At 50.0% G+C, this 20766-nt stretch overlaps 1 protein-coding gene across 2 annotated transcripts in view; it reads left to right on the top strand.

Annotated features, from left to right (window-relative positions):
- The first annotated feature begins 7673 nt into the window (after positions 1 to 7673).
- rpap1 (RNA polymerase II associated protein 1) overlaps positions 7674 to 20766 on the top strand; it is a 62774-nt gene continuing 49681 nt past the window's right edge. For both annotated transcript variants that reach the window (XR_013499994.1, XM_078233469.1), the window contains exon 1: positions 7674 to 7947. Coding sequence is in view for 1 of the 2 variants with exons in the window: in XM_078233469.1 (XP_078089595.1) it covers positions 7915 to 7947 (33 nt within the window). In the remaining variant the exon portion in view is untranslated. The remainder of the gene's footprint in view (positions 7948 to 20766) is intronic.

Here is a 20766-nt window from a genome sequence, read left to right as displayed (position 1 = left end):
GCTCCATCATGCAGTACTCTGAGCTGTACTCAGGGCTGCACTCCGGGATAAACATCAAAAGCAGGTGGAGGACAATCAACTTGCTGAAAGACACTCTTTGGTTTGCCTGAAACTGTCCAGTGCAAAAGAAATTGTCCTTGACCAAGTGTTGCAGACTGACACATTCAGCAGTCCAGGGCTATTGCTGAAGGACATTCTGATGCATAGGGAAAGGTCACAATCTAAGGTCCATTTGCCATAGTGTACCGAGGGGCAGAAAAAAGGATAAAACCCGTCAGGCTATGTGTTTGATATGTAATGAATCTTGCAAATACCAACTGTAACTGTAAATGCAGTGAGTAACAGACAGTATTTGAAGAACCTGATCTGGTTAGCCCTTTACATAATGTCAGATTTGAAAGGTCATGGAATGTACTTTTATCAGTTTTGTGAATAAAGAATGATTTTGGGAAAAAAGTGCTGAGAGATGGAAGAAGAAAGGCAGAAAGAGAGAGAATGAGTGAAGTGGAAAGAGGGATGTAGCGGGAGAAGGGGGAAAGCGAGTGAAAGGAGGGAAAGAAGGAAGAGGAGGAAAGAGCCAGGAGAAAAGTGGAGGAGAAAAGAGCACGGAGGAAAGTAGGAACAAGGAAAACCAGGTGGATAGAAAGGAAGTAGAGGAAAGAGACAAGAAGCAAAGAGGAAAGGCTGCGAGCGAAGAGTGGAAAAGGAGAGTGGTAAAGGCCACAGAAGGAAAGAAGAAATTCAAAAAAGCCCAGAAGAAAAAAGAGAGGACAAAGAGGAACATGTTGGAGGGAAAAATAAAGGTTTAAGAGAGAGAGAGGACAATTGAGAGAGTGAAAAAGAATGAAGAGACTGAGGAATGAAAAGGGGAGTTGAAGATGAGGAGGATACAGGTCAAAAGGTAGAGTATTAAAGAAGAGCAAAATGGAGAGAGAGAGATGAGGAGGAGAGAAGAGAAGGGAGACAAGAGTATGCGAAAATATTTGATAAAGAGTGCTGAAATTGAGAGGGGACCATAACAAAGTAGCAAGAATGAAACATATTGATACCATGAATGAAGATGGAGAGACAGAAAGATTGCCTCAAGGTATTATACGTGTGTGTGATGGGGCGAGTGCATTCTCACACTGATCACAGCAGCACTGCAGTAATCTGCACTTGCAGTGATCCCAGCAACAATATACTAATCTGCCTTGATGATAGCAACGCTGCATTATTCTGCACTCATACTGAACACAGCAGCATTGCAGTAAAGTAATCTGCACTCACACTGATCCAAACAGCAATGCAGAAACCTGCATTCACTCTGATGATGGCAGCAATTTTGTAATCAGCCCTCACACAATACCGCAGCACTGCAGTAAACTGCACTGAGACTGACTGCAGTAATCTGCACTCATGCTGGTTGCTGTAGCACTGCAGTAATTGGTACTCAAACTGATCACAGCAGCATTGCAGTCATCTGAACTGACACTGATTGTAACAGCACTGCAGTAATCTGCATTGAGACTGATGGCAGCAACACTGCAGTCATCTGCACTCTCACTGATGATGGCAACAATGTTGTAACCTGCACTAAGATTGACTGCAGCAAAACTGCAGTAATCTGCATTTATGATGGTCGCTGTAGCACTGCAGTAATCTGCCTCACTGACAGCAGTACTGCAGTAATCCGCACTCAAACGGATCACAGCAGCATTGCAGCAATCTGCATTGAGATTGATGGCGGCAGCACTGCAGTATTCTGCATTTACCCTGATCGCAGCAACATTGCAGTAATCTGCACTTGCAGCGATTACAGCAACACTGAAGTAGTCTGCATTGAGACTGATGGCAGCAACACTGCAGTCATCTGCACTCCCACTGAGGATGGCACAATGCCCTCACAATGCTGCAGCACTGCAGTAATTTACACTCACCATGGTCAAAACAACACTGCAGTAATTTACACTTATACTGATGCTTGCAGCACTGCAGGAATCTGCATTCACACTTATGCCTGCAGCCCTACAGTAATCTACACTCACAATAATCACAGCAGCACTGTAGTGATATGCACTCATATGATTCCAGGAACACTGCAGTAATTTGCACTACAGTGATCACAGCAGCACTGCAGTTATCTGGACTGACATGGGTCAAAGCAGCGCTGTATTAACCTTCATTCACACTGTCATAGCAGTACTGCAGAAAGCTTCACTCACTGTGATTCCAACAACGCCACAGTAAATTGCATTCACACTGATCACAGCAACACTACAGTAATCTGCATTTTCACTGATCCTAGCAGCACTGCAGGAATCTACACTCAATCTGATTAAACCAACACTGCAGTAATCTGCATTAATGCTGGTTCAGGAGCACTGTAGTAATTTACATTTGCACTGATCATAGCAACATTGCATTATTCTGCACTCACACTAACTACGGCAGCATTGCAGTAATCTGCACTGAGATTATTGCAGCAACACTGCAGGAACCTGCATTCATGCTGATCCTAGGAGCACTGTGGTAATGTGCACTAACACTGATGACAGCAATAATAATCTACACTCACAGTGATCAGAGCAGCACTGCATCATTCAACACTCCTGCTGATCACAGCAACACTGCAGTAAGCTGTACTGAGATTGATCACAGGAACACCGCAGTGATCTGCATATTGTCATTTTCATTAATTGCTGGGACGTGGGTGTCACGGACTGGGCCAGTTTGTTGCCCATCCCCTTATTCCCCTTGTGCAGGTGATAGTGAGAGGCCTTCTTGAAGTGCTGTAATCCCTGAAATGTGCTATACCCACAGTGCTGTTAGGGAGGGAGTTCCATGATGTTGACATAGTAGCAATCAACGAACGACGATATGTTTCCAAGTCAGGATGGTGTGTCACTTCCACTGGTACTTCAAGGTGGTGATGTTCCCATGTATTTGTCGCCCTATTCCTATAATGGTCGTGGGTCGTGGGTTTGGAAGGTGGTGTCTACGGAAGTTTGGTGAGTTCCTACAGTGTATCTGGTACACCATACATACTGCTGCCATTTTTTTCCTGAGGGTGGAGTGATTGAACGTTTGTGAATACTGTGCCAAACAAGTGGGTTGCCTAGTCCTGGATGGTATAGAGCTTCTTGAGGATTGTTGAAGCCGCACTCATCCAACAAAGTAGAGAGTATTTCATCACATTCCTGACTTGTGTCTCATAAATGTTGGACAGGCTTTGAGGAGTCAGGAGGTGAGTTCCTCGCCACAGGATTTCCAGCCTCTGACCTGCTCATGTGGCCACAGTTGTTAATGACTCGTCCAGTTCAGTTTCTTGTCAGTGGTAACCCCCAGGATTTTGATAGTGGGGGATTCAGTGATGGTAGTACCATTGAATTTCAAGAGGAGATGGTTATGTTCTCTCTTGTTGGAGATGGTCATTGCCTGGCATTCGTGTGGCATGAATCTTATTTGTCGCTTAAAAGGCCAAACCTGGATACTGTCCAGGTCTTGCTGCATGTGGGCACTGTCTTCTTCAGTATCTGAGGAATCATGAATGGTGCTGAACACTGTACAGTCATCAGTGAATATCCCCACTTCTGACCTTATGGTGGAAGGAAGATAATTGATGAAGCAGTGGTTAGATTTTCTCTTGTTTGAGATGGTCATTGTCTGTTTTAGATGTTATAATTCGGGTCAGAAACTCCAAAGTGTTTTATGAAGTTCGTCTGGATCATAAATTTTGCAATTTGATTTTGGCTAGGGTATGCATTAGGTGTTTCACTTCAGGTATGATTTAAATGACCTACTAGGGAGCTTTTAGCAAACAAAGTTTATTTAAGAATACAGTAAATTTGTATGGAAAGAAAATTAGCAATATATTTTACCAATTACAAACAAAAAAATAAATCAACCATGATATTGTATAAACCTTAACAGCTAAATACCATTCCAACCAAACAAATCCCATAAATAAAACCCTTGCCATAGATTTAGCACAGAAAATACAAATGCTCACGTGATGCTGGAAGTTAGTCCTTTGGTTGGATGCTACTTAATCATACACAGACAAGCTTGAAGTTAGAACAGCTTCACAAAACACCAGGGAGAGAGAGAGAGAAAGCCTGCCTGACATTTGATAACCAGGACAGCATCTGACTCTAAACACAAAACTGAAAAGTGAATTCTTGGATTCTTCTGGGGAGGAACAATCTGAATTTGACTTGTCAATCAATCTTTCTCCTCATAATGCAGTGTCATAAAAAGATCTCAGAAAGTACCGGAGACCCTGAGTAAAAATAAACAAAACCCCATTTAAACCATTGAAGCAGCAATAAAAAGACTCCTAGCAGACAGCCCAGCAACAATAAAACCAAAAGGCCTGCTTACAACTGCAGAGAGAGCATGATTTTAAAAAAATTCTTAAAGGTACACGAGCGTCTCATAGGGACCAGATCAGAAACCCCAAAGTATGTCATGAAACCCGACTAGAACCCTATTTCTTTTTATTTTGGCATTAGTGTGAAGATAAGCTGTTTCATTCCAGTTGTGATTCTGTTGACACACTGGGAAGCTTTTATCAAAACAAACTTTATTTTAACAATACAGTTTAAATACAACAAATTAATTAGCTTAACTTTCAACAGTTGAAATGCTTAAACATGACAAGTTACAATTCTTAACTGCTAACCTATCTCTATTATTTCCAGTTAAAGCAATACTCGTCTTATAGACTTAAACTCCTCTTCAAAATCAGTTAGCAAAAAAAACAGGCTGACCAGTCCTCAAGTCTCCAGAACACCTCGGGAAAGAGAGATCTATTTCCGAGCTGGTCCCAAACAGCTGACTTCATAAAGAGAGAGAGAAGCACTTTTTGCTTCTTGCAGATCCAAGCGGAATCTGCCTGCTTGTCCCTGTAAATCTATCTACTCCCATTAGCACATGACTCTTTCTCTTGTCAATCAACCTAATAAACCATACTCTGAGGCCACAGGGGAGAAAACAACAATAAGCAAAACTGCATTAGCTCAGATTAAAACAAACACTCCAATTCCCAGGATCAATTATTCTCTTGCATCCTTAACACGTAGCTGTTGAGTTCATAGGCAGATTGGCATCAGGCAATTGATATTGGCAACTCAGAGTTGAATTTTAAACATACCCATCACAAGAAACATAATATAAATCATTTCCTAAGGCACAATATCATCAATCTGGCACTTGTGTGGCACAAATGTTACTTGTCACTTGTTAGCCCAAGTCTCGATATTGTCCGGGTCTTGTTTATTTGGACAAATGATGCTGAGCATTGTGCAATCCTCAGCAAACATCCCAACCTCTGACCTTATGATGGAAGGAAGGTAATTGATGAAGCAGCTGAAGATGGTTGGGCCTGGAACACTTCCCTGAGGAACTACTGAAGTGAAGTCCTTGAACTGACGTGATTGATCTTGAACAACCACAACCATCTCCATGGTATAACTTCAACCATGATGTGGAGATGTCGGTGCTGGACTGGGGTAAGCACAGTAAGACATCTCACAACACCAGGTTAAATTCCAACAGGTTTATTTGGTAGCACAAGCCACAAGCTTTTGGAGCACTGCCCCTTCATCAGGTGAGTGGGAGTTCTGTTCACAAATAGGGCATATAAAGATACAAACTCAATTTACAAGATAATGGTTGGAATGCGAGTCTTTACAGGTAATCAAGTCTTAAAGGTACAGACAATGTGAATGGAGAGAGAGTTAAGCACAGGTTAAAGAGATGTGACAATACACTCACATTGTCTGTACCTTTAAGACTTGATTACCTGTAAAGACTCGCATTCCAACCATTATCTTGTAAATTGAGTTTGTATCTATATATGCCCTGTTTGTGAACAGAACTCCCACTCACCTGATGAAGGGACAGTGCTCCGAAAGCTTGTGGCTCGTGCTACCAAATAAACCTGTTGGACCTTAACCTGGTGTTGTGAGACTTCTTACCATAACTTCAACCAACAGAGAGTTTTTCCTCTGATTCTATAATGTCCTATCTATGTGGGATTTATACACAATCTTGAGCTTGCATTTGCTGTCCATGCAAATGCCAGTGGTGGCTCAAGATCTACAAGTCGCAGTTCTTGCTGGCAAGAACCCATAACGGGTGTGAACCTGATTTACATGTATTTGCATGTATATTAATATAATAAAACACTCCCCCCCCCCCTCCTGCCGTATCTTAGAATACATGGAATCCCTACAGCGCAGAAGGAGACCTTTCGGCACATCGAGCCTGCATTGATAACAATCCCACCTCGGCCCTATCTCCGTATCTACCCTGCGAATCTCCCTAACACTAGGAGGCAACTTAGCTTGGCCAATCCACTTCATGCGCTCATCTTTGGATTGTGGGAGGAAATCGGAGCATTCGGAGGAAACTTACGCAAATATGGGGAGAACATGCAAACCGTGCCGACTGTGACATCGGCATGGTTTACAAAAGATTCACAGACATGAACCTGTCATGGGGGTCTCCCCAGGGGCAAAAGGTAAGTATAGCCCCTGGGGAATGAAGGACATGGCCAAGCAGTGTCCTGGCACTGCCAGGTTGGGACATCCAGGTTGGCACAATGCCATCCTGGCAGTGCCACCTGGCAGTACCAACCTGTGCCAAGGGGTGTGCCCCAGTGGGAACCTCATGGATGGGCATTCATGCAGATGAGGTGTGGGCCGGGAGCGGTCTGACAAACAATTCAAGAGGTGGCTAGATATAACATTTGGGGCGAATAGGATCAAAGGTTACAGGGAGAAAGCAGGATTAGGTTATTGAGTTGGATGATCAGCCATGTCCATGATGAATGGCGGAACAGGCTTGAAGGGCCAAATGGCCTCCTCCTGCCCCTATCTTATACGTTTTTATGTTTCTATCCCTCCCTTCTGTGGTTATGACAACAAATTAATACAATGTTATTCATAGGATCAATAATATTCTCGACACTGTACTGTGCATCATTAATGATTATACACAGTCAATAACATAGTCGATCAGGAGGATGTCTATTCCTCTTTGGTTGTATACAATATTCCAGAATTTGGCTCCAGAATTATGATTTGGATCTTCAGTAGATACATCCTCTCTTGGAATTAATTCTGCATCATTCTCACATTGTATAGTAACAAAGACACAATCATCAGGCAACTCAGATTCAACTAAGTTTTCTGTAATAGTATTCACAGCACCAGGGACTAAAGAAGTGGGTACTTCTGAAGATGATTCAGTGAAATCATTTTGAGAAGGCCACAATTGGTCAGCAAGGCTTTGCCAAACTAGTCATCTTCTGTTTTAACCTTGTAAGAAATTGGGCCTTATTTTTGCTAAAACCATTGCTCGTACCCATTTCTCACTTGTGGCATAATTACACACTAACACTCAATCTCCTTGTTGAAATAAGTGTGGTTTTGCCCTCACTTCTTATCTCGCAACTTGAGGTTGTTGTTGATGCTCCACTATCCCATGACCTGGTATATCCCCATCCTATCATTACAATTAAGTCAGGGGATAAACTTTGATTCAACGAAGAGTGCAGGAGGGCAGGTCAGGAACAACACCAAACATACCTAAAAATGAGGTGTCAACCTGGTGAAACTACAACACGGGACAACTTGAGTGCCAAACAGCAGAAGCAGCAAATGTTAGACTGAGATAAGCAAATCCACAACCAATGGATCAGATCAAAACTCTGCAGTCCTGCCACATTCAGTCGTGAATGGTGGTGGACAATTAAACAATTCACTGCAGGAGCAGGCTCCCACAATATCCTCATCCTCAAGGCTGAAGTATTTGCAGTCATCTTCAGTCAGAAGTGATGAGCGGATGATCGATCCATCTGAACCTCCATCGGAGGTCCCCAGCATCACAGCATTTCATAATTTGATTTAGTCCAAGTGATATTATGGAATGGCTAAAGGCACTCGACACAGCATTGTAATAGTACTTGTAATGATACAGTGCCTTTAAGAAATGTATCTGTTATCATGGTTCTTGTGAAGGGAATGTTTTAAATTTCTGATTGCGGTGCTGATTTTCTTTAACTGGTAGCCCACATGCTGAGAATGCAAAAGCATAATTGATCCTAGATAATGGGGTGTTTGTTTTAATTTGAGCTAATGCATTTTTTGTGTATTTCAGGATTTTCCCCTGGGGTTTCAGTGTCGGATAATTAGATTGTTGATGAGAGAGTCATGTAAATCGTAAGCTTACAGAGAGACAAACAGGCAGTTGTCTGATGGGGTCTGCAAGAGACAAGAGATGTTTTTCTCTCTTTCTCTCTCTGGAGTTCTGCTGTTTGAAGACACGTCTTTCTCTTGAGGCTACTGTCCAAGAGTCAGAAGACAGGTGTCTCTCTGTATCTCTGTCCAGGGGTGTTGAAAGGCTTGAGGACTGGTACCAAGTACAAACCATGTAAACCTATATTATTTGCCAACTGATTTTGAAGAGGAGTTTATGTCATGGAGAGATATTGCTTAAATTGGAACTAATAGAGATAGTTTAGCAGTTAAGAATTGTATCTTGTCATGTTTAAGTATTTCAATTGTTCAGAGTAAGCTAATTCATTTGTTATATTTAAACTGCATTGTTAAAAATAAAGTTTGTAATGATGAAAGCTTCCTAGTGGTTCAATAGAATCACATCTGGAATGAAACAGTTCATGCTCGCACTAATGCCAAAATCAAAAATAGTTGGGGTTTAGGCTAACTTCATAATATACCTTGTAGTTTCTGAACTGGTCCCTAACAAAATTGGGGGTTCTTGCGGGGTTAAAAACTACAATTCCTTGTTTGGTTTAGGATTACTGAACTCAAAGACAGTGAGTGTTGAATATCTGTGTATTCTTTTCAGGTGTTGAATTTGGTTAGCTTAAATAGGGAGTGCCTTGTGGAAAAATGGCTCGTTCAATAGTTAAGGTTTTCCTGGGTGTGGAAGAAGTCACTTAGAGTGGTTCACAAAAGATGATTAAAGCAAAGCTTTTGGAATTTGCAACAAACTGCAGTTGATGTTACGTGAAAGGGCAAGGAAGGCAGAGGTAATTGCAGTGATAGCTCAGCATTTAGAATAGCCAGAAACATAGTCTGAATTGGAAACAGCTAGTATTCAATTACAAATGAAACAGCCTGAACAGCAAAAATAATTTAGCCAATTGCAACATGAAAAGGAAATGAGACAGCTTGAATTGGAATTCGAAGCAACAGAAAGAGAGAGAGGCAATTCCACGGAAAAAGGAAAAGAGGGAGAATTAGAATGTCAGGAACTGGAAAGACAATTTCTGGGGCGATTTTCCCCCCAAAAAATCTAAGCATCCAATGGGCAGGAAAATCTCCCAGGAAGCGGGAGATTTTCCTGCCCGTTTTTTGGACGTACTTAGTGGGATGGATTTCCAACACTCTATCCTCCAGAGTCCACTGGGAGATTCACGCCGGTAAGGCAGGGTGGGGCCTAATCCTGCCCGGGAAGCCAGGATTAGCGTGCTGAGTGGGCCACTGTGCATGTGCCAATCTGCACACTGGCCCCCCATCGCTGGCCTCCTGTTCACCAGTTTCACCGACTCCCGCTGTATCTCCAGCTTATGTGACCTCCCCAAGTGCCCAGTGGGCACTGCCAAGGTGCCAGGCTGGCACTGCCAGGGTGCCAGGCTGGCACTACCCAAGGGGCGCACCGCCTGTCCCCATCCTCCTGTGGGGGGCCCTCAATGGCCTCTGTCCCCACCAGCGAGATCATCATGCCTGGTCCCCGTTGATGGGGACTAGCTTTAATCCCCACTGGTGGGAATCTCTCCCGGCAGAGGCGCGTGTGGACAAACATTAACGAGCCTGGACGATACCATCCCAGGCCCACTAATAACATAGAAATTGGAATTTCCATATTGTAATCAGCCTTGTGCTAATTTCCGGTGCAAAGCTGATTATGTTTAAAAAATGGCCTGGGAAAATCATAATTAGCTGGACGCAGGTCGCAACTCCCACTTCAGGCCTCCCGCTGACATTTCCTGGCTCGCTGCACTACTCAAGCAGTGGGCTGGGAAATTTACACCCTTCAACTTGAAATGTTAGAAGTGCAAATGTGTAAAATTGCGAGAGTAGCAGCAAATAAGGCAGATGATTTTCTTCCAAATGATCTAATCTAATTTGAGGAATGTCAAATGCCGAATCATCTGGATTTATTTCTTCACTCTGCATTGTAACAACTAACACATCCTCCTTCTGCTTTCTCTTCCGAGCAAAACACCTTTTAAGCATATTCACATGACACATACTGAGTTTTCCTTCTATCTGACGTTCTTATTAAGTAATTCACTTCATTCAATTTTCTTTCAAGTTGATAAGGCCCACTAAACCTTGCTTTTAAAGGTTCACCTATCCCTGGTAATAATACCAACACTTTATCCTCACGAGCAAAACTCCAAATTTTTGATTTCTTATCCACTTTTTTCATCACATGCTGTGCCACTTTTAACTGCTGTCTAGCCAACTCACAGCCCTAGTTAATCTTTCTCTAAAGTTTGACACATAGTTCAATAATGTAGTCTCAGAAAGCTGACTCACTAATTTCTCCTTGATCAATTTAAGTGGTCCTCTTACCTCAATACTCAAAAATAATTCAAATGGACTAAACAGATCTATTATAGTCAATAAATATTGATTCCCACTTTTCATTTTAGGGAGAGGTCCTACACAATCAATTATGACTTTTGTACAAGGTTCCTCAAATGCCAGAATGGGTATCCAGAGTGCTGGTTTTATCACCACTTGAGGTTTTCCTATTACCTGACATGTGTGACATGCATGGCAAAATTCAACCACATCTCTATGCAGACCAGACCAATAAAAATCTTTTTGTATTTTTGCTTGAGTTTTCCTCACTCCCAAGTGATCTCCTACTGGTACTTCATGCGCTACCCGCAGCATCCCCTTTCTATAACCTACCAGTAATACAACTTGATGCACTTCTGCCCATTTTTCATCCACCTCAATATGTAACGGTCTCCACTTCATCATTAAGACATCATTTTAAGGCATTTGGGCATGCACTCAGATTCTTCTTCTGGGTATGCTTTCTGATATAACTGCTTTATCTCTACATTGTTCTGTTGTAAATCTGCTAATTTTCCTGAAGTAAAAATATCCACTTCATCCTCCACCTGTTCTTGTTCTTTCTCAACCATCTGATCAAAAATAGTTTCTGAAAAGTGAACTTCAACTTCTTTACCTTTACTCTTTGATTTCTCTTCCTGTCTCAACCTATGGCTTTGTGACCTCATTACCACAAAGTCAGGAAAAATCCCAGGATATGCTTCCTGTAACACTTCATTATTTTTCCACTGGCTTTTCCCTGGCATCACTCCCACCTGTGATCCTGCTATATCATTACCAAGGATGAACTGTATTCCTGGATAAGATAACTTCTCTATTACTCCTACCACCACTTCTTACCAGACTCCCCAACCTTACCTTATATAATAGAACACTACTCTTCTCACCATGAATTCCACATATTACCACCTTTTCTGGCAATGCTCCTTCTGAACTACATATCTCCTTATCTTACACCATTAAAGATTGACTTACTTCTGTCTCTCTTAAAATCTTAACTTCTATACGCTGCAAGAAAGGATGTCCCGAGGCATGGTACATTGGGGAAACTATGCAGACGCTGCGACAACGGATGAATGAATACCGCTCGACAATCACCAGGCAAGACTATTCTCTTCCTGTTGGGGAACACTTCAGCGGTCACGGGCATTCGGCCTCTGATATTCGGGTAAGCGTTCTCCAAGGCGGCCTTTGCGACAGACGACAGCGCAGAGTCGCTGAGCAGAAACTGATAGCCAAGTTCCGCACACACAAGGACGGCCTCAACCGGGATATTGGGTTCATGTCACACTATCTGTAACCCCCACAGTTGCGTGGACCTGCAGAGTTTCACTGGCTGTCTTGTCTGGAGACAATACACATCTTTTTAGCCTGTCTTGATGCTCTCTCCACTCCCATTGTTTTGTTTCTTAAAGACTGGATTAGTTGTAAGTATTCGCATTCCAACCATTATTCATGTAAATTGAGTCTGTGTCTTTATAAGTTCTGTTTGTGAACAGAATTCCCACTCACCTGAAGAAGGGGCTTAGAGCCTCGAAAGCTTGTGTGGCTTTTGCTACCAAATAAACCTGTTGGACTTTAACCTGGTGTTGTTAAACTTCTTACTGTGTTTACCCCAGTCCAACGCCGGCATCTCCACATCATGCTTATCCTGTTTTACCATGTTTGTCTCCCCAATGCTTTTCTTAAATCATCAATTTTCAATAAGTATTTGTAAGATGGCCCATAAAATGTTAATTCAGTGATTGGTTTCAGAGACTAGTTATGAGCTGGTTCCCAAATGAATTGGTTTTAGGTCCAGTTGCTAGTTAGTTCATATATGGATTGATTTTAAGGTCTAGTTACTAATTGATTCCCAAATAGATCAGTGTTAAAGAATGGTAAGCAATTCATTCCCATATGGACTGGCTGTTTCTGGTCACAACTGTTTTTCTTGATTATTCACCAGATGTGGGCATCATTGGCAAGCCCAGCATTTATTGCATTTTCCAGACTGCCCTTGAGAAGGTGGCAGTGAGCTGCATTCTTGAACCATTGCAGTCTATATGTTGCAGATGCATCCACTGTTCCGGATGTGCCCAGTTTTAAATTCCACCAGTGGCAGGTGACAGATACTGGAAAAGGCTCAGAGGGAGTCACTAGAATTATAACCTGCTCACAATCTATTACTATCATATGATACCATCAGTGCAGAAGAGGCCATTAGTCCATCGAGTCTGCACCGACTCTCTGACAGAGATCTTCCCCAGGCGCTCTCCCCCACTGTAGATGCTGGAAATCTGAAAGAAAAACAAACTCAGCAGGTCAGACAGCTTTAGTGGGGAACAATTCAGGTTGAGTGACCTTTGATCTGAAAATTCTGATGCTGCCTGACCTGCTGAGTTTTTCCAGCATTTTCTTTTTTTTAACCTCAAGTTGTCCCCTGGTTCTCGACTCTTCTGTCAATGGGAAGGAACAGTTTGACTCTACCTGCTCTTCTGTCCAGACGAGAGACCCTTCATGATTTTCAACACTTCTATCAAATCTCCTCTCGACCTTCTCTACTTGAAGGAGAACAACCCCGGCTTCTCCAATCTGTCCAGGTAACCATCATCCCAGTGTAGTGCAAGATTTAAGCGCATGGAATGTATGAAAGTTTCAGCACACTGGCCTTTTATTCCACTGGCATCAAACCTGTGTATCATTCATGAAAAGGCTTATCTTGGAGAAATTATTTTTTTACACAATGGATGACTTTAGCCGGACACTCCAGATGCACACAAAAAAAACTGTCAAGAGCTCTGTCTCGGTTTAGCCATGTGTCGCACTTCAGTGTAAAGCAGTGGGGGCGGAAATGTCTTGTTCCCAGCGGTGATCATCGCGGAGGAGCAGGGTTACGAGCTAAAGCGCTCCCGGAAAGCCGACTGCAAATGTCCCTTGAATGCATGAGCTAGATTTGAAGAGCAGGGGAATTTCTCAATGTGTTCCTGGGTGGTATTTATCTCTCAACGTATGTCACTGAAACAAGATGATCTAGTCACTTTATCATTATTTTTGGGACCTTGCTGTGCACAAATGCGAGTTTATGTAGCAAGTTACTGGAGCAAGAAAGTGCAGGTTCTTCTGTTCCTCTACATGTTTTCACATGGTTGTTATTGTATCGGGTGCGACAGATCCAATTTTTATAAGACCATTATGCTGGATGAATATGGTGTCACAAGTCAGATTGCCATGGATGATGGGAGGATAGTAAAAAGTCTCACAACACCAGGTGAGTGGGAGTTCTGTTCACAAACAGGGCATATAAAGACACAAACTCAATTTACAAAATAATGGTTGGAATGCGAGTCTTTTCAGGTAATCAAGTCTGAAAAGGTACAGACAATGTGAGTGGAGAGAGAGTTAAGCACAGGTTATAGAGATGTGTATTAACCTGTGCTTAACCCTCTCCCCACTCACATTGTCTGTACCTTTAAGACTTGATTACCTGTAAAGACTCGCATTCCAACCATTATTTTGTAAATTGAGTTTGTGGTCTTTCTATGCCCTGTTTGTGAACAGAACTCCCACTCACCTGATGAAGGAGCAGCGCTCTGAAAGCTTGTGGCTTTTTTTAATTTCAAAAATATACTTTATTCATAAAAAAAACTCTCAAATAAGGCATTGCAAACGACAGATCCAAAAGTTACAAACAGTGCAAAAAATGAATCATTTTTACAGTACAATACAGTGTTTATTTACAAAACATTACATTCATTACATTTCATTACTTAAAACTATGTACATACATCAGAGTTTACTGTGTGCTGTTATTTTTCAGATTGGCACACAGTTCCGCAGGCCGAGGGTATTCTGCAGTTACCTGGCCCTCGGTCTGCCTCGGTTGAGACGCTTTACATGGTGGCCTTTCCCCACTGTGCCTTTGCGGCGGCTGCCCCAAGCTTGAGCGCGTCCCTGAGCACGTAGTCCTGGACCTTGGAATGTGCCAGTCTGCAACACTAGGTCGAGGACAATTCTTTCAGCTGGAAGATCAGCAAGTTTCGGGCGGACCAAAGCGCGTCCTTCACCAAGTTGATGACACTCCAGCAGCAGTTGAAAGTTTGTGGCTTGTGCTACCAAATAAACCTGTTGGATTTTAACCTGGTGTTGTGAGACTTACTGTGCTTACCCGAGTCCAACACCGACATCTCCACATCATGATGGGAGGATCACAGGCCAACAAAAGTATTTTATTGGCCCCATCTTTGGGATGCCCTAAAGTGATGTGTTTTGCTGTATAAATTCAATTGCTTTCGTTATGTTGGCGTAGAGTCAGTATAAATGTCCCGTTGGATTTATTTTCAGGCAGTCACTAATCTATGGAACAAGATCCTGGCTCTTGCTGTGAATGGGGATTGGTTGGACACACCCTTAAGAGAGCTTGATGCGATCCGGTGTAACTAAGCACTGCACAGAGCCATGGTTGAATATTGAGTGATGCCGTCTCCCAGTCATTGTTTAATTGTCTTTCTGTTCCGCGGAGGATTTTTTTTAAATAAAATAAACAAAAACACTTTCACTTGAAAGCGCTTCAGTGCTCGTCATCGCATTGTTATTAATTCTTAAGGAAGCTTCAAGAAAATATATTTCATTTATATCGTACTTTTCACATCCTTAGGATACTCCTGAAGCGATTCACAACCGGTGATCTGTTTCGGCGTGCAGTCACTGTTATTTGGGATGATAAACATTGCAGTTACTTGCGTACAGCAAGATCCCATAGAGAAGTATTGATTTAAACGGCCGGACAATCTGTTTTCCGGTGCTCTTGGTGGAGGGTTAAATGTCGAGCAGAAAACCGAGGTAAGCCCCCGTTTCTACACCTTTCCCTAAAAAAATTCACGCCGCCTCCTTCACATTGCAATAAGCAAGATCTACTTTGGAAAACAAATGTCAGCGAATGATGTCACTGTGATGGAAACAACCGAGCTCTTTCCCCGCTTGAGAGAGCATGAAGGGGCTCCCAGGGGGCAACCCCTCCTGAAATTTACAAAACGGGGGAAAAAAGCATTTGTATTTATATATGGCACTGCCGGACTCAACTGAGGTAGTTTTGAAGTATAGTCATTGTTATAATGTTGGACTTAAAACTGGACACAATGAGATATTTCTTCAAACCGCGGGCTTGTGATGTGGAAAGTAGCTGAGAGAGAGAGAGAGGATTGATAACATCCACCAGAATTTCAATATTTAATGTCGGACTCCTCCAAAGTCTCCATTAACTTTGCCTCTTTGGAAGGAGCCCGTTGAGTCGTCACTTTATTTCTGTTTAGAAACTGTTTCCTTATTTTGAAAAGCAGCTTCAGAATCAGTGTTTTACCCCACTCCCCCCTCTCCTCCCCTCCCCCCACCCACAGCCCTCTCCCCCCACCCACAGCCCTCCCCCTCTCCCCCCCAGCCCTCCCCCCCACCCACAGCCCTCTTCCCCTCCCCTCCCCCACAACCCTCTTCCCCTCCTCCTCCCCTCCCCCCCTCCCCCCAGCCCTCCCCCCTTCCCCCCCAGCCCTCCCCCCCCAGCCCTCCCCCCTTCCCCCCCAGCCCTCCCCCCCCAGCCCTCCCCCCTTCCCTCCCCCCCCAGCCCTCCCCCCTCCCCTCCCAGCCCTCCCCCCTCCCCTCCCCTCCCAGCCCTCCCCCCTCCCCTCCCAGCCCTCCCCCCCCCTACCTAAGCCCTCCCCTCCCCTACCTAAGCCCTCCCTTCCCCCCTCTCCCATAGGCCACCGCCCCCCCTCCCCCCTCCCGCCGCCCCCCTCCCCCCTCCCGCCGCCCCCCCTCCCCCCTCTCCCCTCCCGCCGCCCCCCTCCCCCCTCTCCTTCCCGCTGCCCCCTCCCCCTCCCGCTGCCCAAACGCCCCCCACCCCGCTGCCCCCTCCCTCTTGTTGCCCCACCCCCTTCCGCTGCCCCCCACCCTCTCCCCCTCCAGCTACCCCCCAACCCCCTCCCGCTACCCCCCAACCCCCTCCCGCTGCCCCCCTTTCCCCCTCTCGCTGCCCCCCTCCCCCATCCCGCTGCCCCCCTCCCCCATCCCCCCTCCCCATCCCGCTGCCCCCCTCCCCCATCCTGCTGCCCCCCTTCCCGCTGCCCCCCTTCCCTCTCGCCCCCCCTCCCCCTGCCCCCCCCTCCCCTTGCCCACCCTCCCCTGCCCCCCTCCCTCCCCCAGCCCTCCCCCCCCCACCCACAACCCTCCCCTTCTGCCCTCTCCTCCCCTCCCCCAACCCACAGCCCTCTTCCCCTCCCCCAGCCCTCTTCCCCTCCCCCCTCTCCCCAGCCCTCTTCCCCTCCCCCCTCTCCCCAGCCCTCTTCCCCTCCCCCCTCTCCCCAGCCCTCTTCCCCTCCCCCTCTCCCCCCACCCACAGCCCTCTCCCCCTCCCCTCAGCCCTCCCCCTCTTTGCCCCCAGCCCTCCCCCCCAGCCCTCCCCTCCCCCTAGCCCTCCCCTCCCCCTCTCCCCCCCCCAGCCCTCCTCTCCCCCAGCCCTCCCTGCTTCCTCTCCCCCAGCCCTCCCTCCCTCCTTCCTCTCCCCCAGCCCTCCCTCCCTCCTTCCTCTCCCCCAGCCCTCCCTCCCTCCTTCCTCTTCCCCAGCCCTCCCTCCCTCCTTCCTCTCCCCCAGCCCTCCCTCCCTCCTCTCCCCCAGCCCTCCCTCCCTCCTCTCCCCCAGCCCTCCCTCCCTCCCTCCTCTCCCCCAGCCCTCCCTCCCTCCCTCCCTCCTCTCCCCCAGCCCTCCCTCCCTCCCTCCTCTCCCCCAGCCCTCCCTCCCCTCCCCTAGCCCTCCCTCCCTCCCTCCTCTCCCCAGCCCTCCCTCCCTCCCTCCTCTCCCCCAGCCCTCCCTCCCTCCCTCCCTCCTCTCCCCCAGCCCTCCCTCCCTCCCTCCTCTCCCCCAGCCCTCCCTCCCTCAGCCCTCCCTCCCTCCCCCAGCCCTCCCTCCCCTCCCCCAGCCCTCCCTCCCTCCTCTCCCCCAGCCCTCCCTCCCTCCCTCCTCTCCCCCAGCCCTCCCTCCCTCCCTCCTCTCCCCCAGCCCTCCCTCCTCTCCCCCAGCCCTCCCTCCCTCCCTCCCTCCTCTCCCCCAGCCCTCCCTCCCTTCCTCCCCTCCCCCTCTCCCCCCCTCCCCCTCTCCCCCCTTCCCCCCCTCCCCCTCTCCCCCAGCCCTCCCTCTCTCCCCCAGCCCTCCCTCCCCTCCCCCCCAGCCCTCCCTCCCCTCCCCCTCTCCCCCAGCCCTCCCTCCCTCCCCTCCCCCAGCCCTCCCTCCCTCCCCTCCCCCTCTCCCCCAGCCCTCCCTCCCTCCCCTCCCCCTCTCCCCCAGCCCTCCCCCTCTCCCCCTCTCCCCCAGCCCTCCCCTCCCCCTCTCCCCCAGCCCTCCCCCTCTCCCCAGCCCTCCCCTCCCCCTCTCCCCCAGCCCTCCCCCTCTCCCCAGCCCTCCCCTCCCCCTCTCCCCCAGCCCTCCCCTCCCCCTCTCCCCCAGCCCTCCCCTCCGCCTCTCCCCCAGCCCTCCCCTCCCCCTCTCCCCCAGCCCTCCCCTCCCCCTCTCCCCCAGCCCTCCCCTCCCTCTCTCCCCCCACCCAGAGCCCTCTTCCCCCCTCCCCCACCCAGAGCCCTCTTCCCCTTCCCAGTCCTCTCCCCCTCCCCCCACCCACAGCCCTCTTCCCCTCCCGTCCCCTCCCCCCCCTCAGCCCTCTTCCCCATCTCCTCCCCCCCAGCCCTCCCCCTCTCCCCCAGCCCTCACCCCTCCCCAAGCCCTCCCTTCCCCCTCTCCCATAGGCCACCCCTCCCACCGCCCACCCCTCCCGCTGCCCCCCTTCCCTCCCCTGCCCCCCCTTCCCTCCCCCTGCCCCCCCTTCCCTCCCCCCCTTCCCTCCCCCCCTCAATCCCGCTGCCCCCCGTCCCCTCTCCCCCTGCCCCCCTCTTCCCCCTCCCATTGCCCCCCCTCCCCGCTGCCCCTCCATCCCGCTGCCCCTCCCACTGTCCCCACGGCCCCGTCCTCCCCACCCCACCACCCCTCTCCTCCCCTCCCCACCACCCCTCTCCTCCCCACCCCACCACCCGTCCTCCCCACCCCACCACCCCTCTCCTCCCCACCCCACCACCCCTCCCCCCACCCCACCACCCCTCTCCTCCCCACCCCACCACCCCTCTCCTCCCCACCCCACCACCCCTCTCCTCCCCACCCCACCACCCTCTCCTCCCCACCCCACCACCCCTCTCTCCCCACCCCACCACCCCTCTCCTCCCCACCCCACCACCCCTCTCCTCCCCACTCCACCACCCCTCTCCTCCCCACCCCCACCCACCTCCCCCAAAATCCCCCATCCTCCGCCACAAAATTCCCCATCCCCCCCACAATCCCCCATCCCCCCCGCCACAATCCCCCCATCCCCCAATATCCCTCATCCCCCCCATATCCCCCCCACCCTACCCCCCCACCCTACCTCCCCATCCCCCCCACCCTACCTCCCCATCCCCCCCACCCTACCTCTCCATCCCCCCCAACCCCCCCACCCTACCTCCCCATCCCCCCCACCCTACCTCCCCATCCCCCCCCACCCTACCCCCCCATTCCCCCCCACCCTACCCCCCCATTCCCCCCCCACCCTACCCCCCCACCCTACCCCCCCATTCCCCCCCACCCTACCCCCCATTCCCCCCCCACCCTACCCCCCATTCCCCCCCCACCCTACCCCCCCATTCCCCCCCCACCCTACCCCCCCCATTCCCCCCCCACCCTACCCCCCCATTCCCCCCCCACCCTACCCCCCCATTCCCCCCCCACCCTACCCCCCCCATCCCCCCCCCACCCTACCCCCCCATTCCCCCCCCACCCCTACCCCCCCATTCCCCCCCCTCCCCCCCACCCCCCCCCCCCCACCCCAACCCCCCCCCCCCCCCCCCTACCCCCCCTCCCCCCCACCCTACCCCCCCCATCCCCCCCATTCCCCCCCACCCTACCCCCCCATCCCCCCCCACCCCCCCCACCCTACCCCCCATTCCCCCCCACCCTACCCCCCATCCCCCCACCCTACCCCCCCATTCCCCCCCCACCCTACCCCCCATTCCCCCCACCCACCCAAGCCCCCCATTCCCCACCCCCACCCTACCCCCCCATCCCACCACCCGCACCCTACCCCCCCATCCCCCGCACCCTACCCCCCATCCCCCGCACCCTACCCCCCCATCCCCCGCACCCTACCCCCCCATCCCCCGCACCCTACCACCCCACCCCCCCACCATCACCTCCCCCACCCTAACCCTCCATCCGCCCCCAACCCTAACACTCCATCCGCCCCCAACCCTAACACTCCATCCGCCCCCAACCCCAACACTCCATCCGCCCCCCCACCCTAACCATCCGCCACCCCACCCTAACCCCCCTATCTGCCCCCCCACCCTACCCCCCCATCCGCCCCCCCACCCTACGCCCCCCATCCACCCCCCCACCCTACCCCCCCCCATCCGCCCCCCCACCCTACCCCCCCATCCTACCCCCCCATCCGCCCCCCCACCCTACCCCCCCATCCGCCCCCCCACCATACCCCCCCATCCGCCACCCCCACCCTACCAGCCCCAACCCCCCCACCCTACCCAACCCGCCCCACCCATACCCCCTCCACCCCTCCCCCCCATCCGCCCCCCACCCATCCTACCCCCCACCCCCCATCCTACACCCCCCCATGCCCCATCCTACACCCCCACCCCCATCCTACCAACCCCCATCCTACCCCTCCACCATCGTACCCCCTCCCGCATCGTACCCCCCCACCCTAACCCCCCCATCGTACCCCCTCCAATATCATACCCCCCCATCGTACTCCCCCCCTTCGTACCCCCACCCCATCATACCCCCCCATCGTACCACCCCCCCATCGTACCCCCTTCCATCGTACCCCCCATCGTACCCCCCCATCGTACCCCCCCCCATCGTACCGCCCCCCCATCGTACCCCCCCCCCCCATCGTACCCCCCCCCCCATCGTACCCCCCCCCCATCGTACCCTCCCCCCCATCGTACCCTCCCCCCATCGTACCCTCCCCCCCATCGTACCCCCCCGCCACCATCGTACCCCCCCGCCACCATCGTACCCCCCCGCCACCATCGTACCCCCCCTACCCCCCATCTATTCTGGCTATGAAACAAGCCGCTGGCAGAACGAAGTCGTGGG

This window comes from Mustelus asterias, chromosome 18 (genome assembly GCF_964213995.1).
Source record: "Mustelus asterias chromosome 18, sMusAst1.hap1.1, whole genome shotgun sequence".
In the NCBI taxonomy this organism is placed as follows: Eukaryota; Metazoa; Chordata; class Chondrichthyes; order Carcharhiniformes; family Triakidae; genus Mustelus; species Mustelus asterias.
This window is presented reverse-complemented; position numbering and strand designations above follow the sequence as displayed.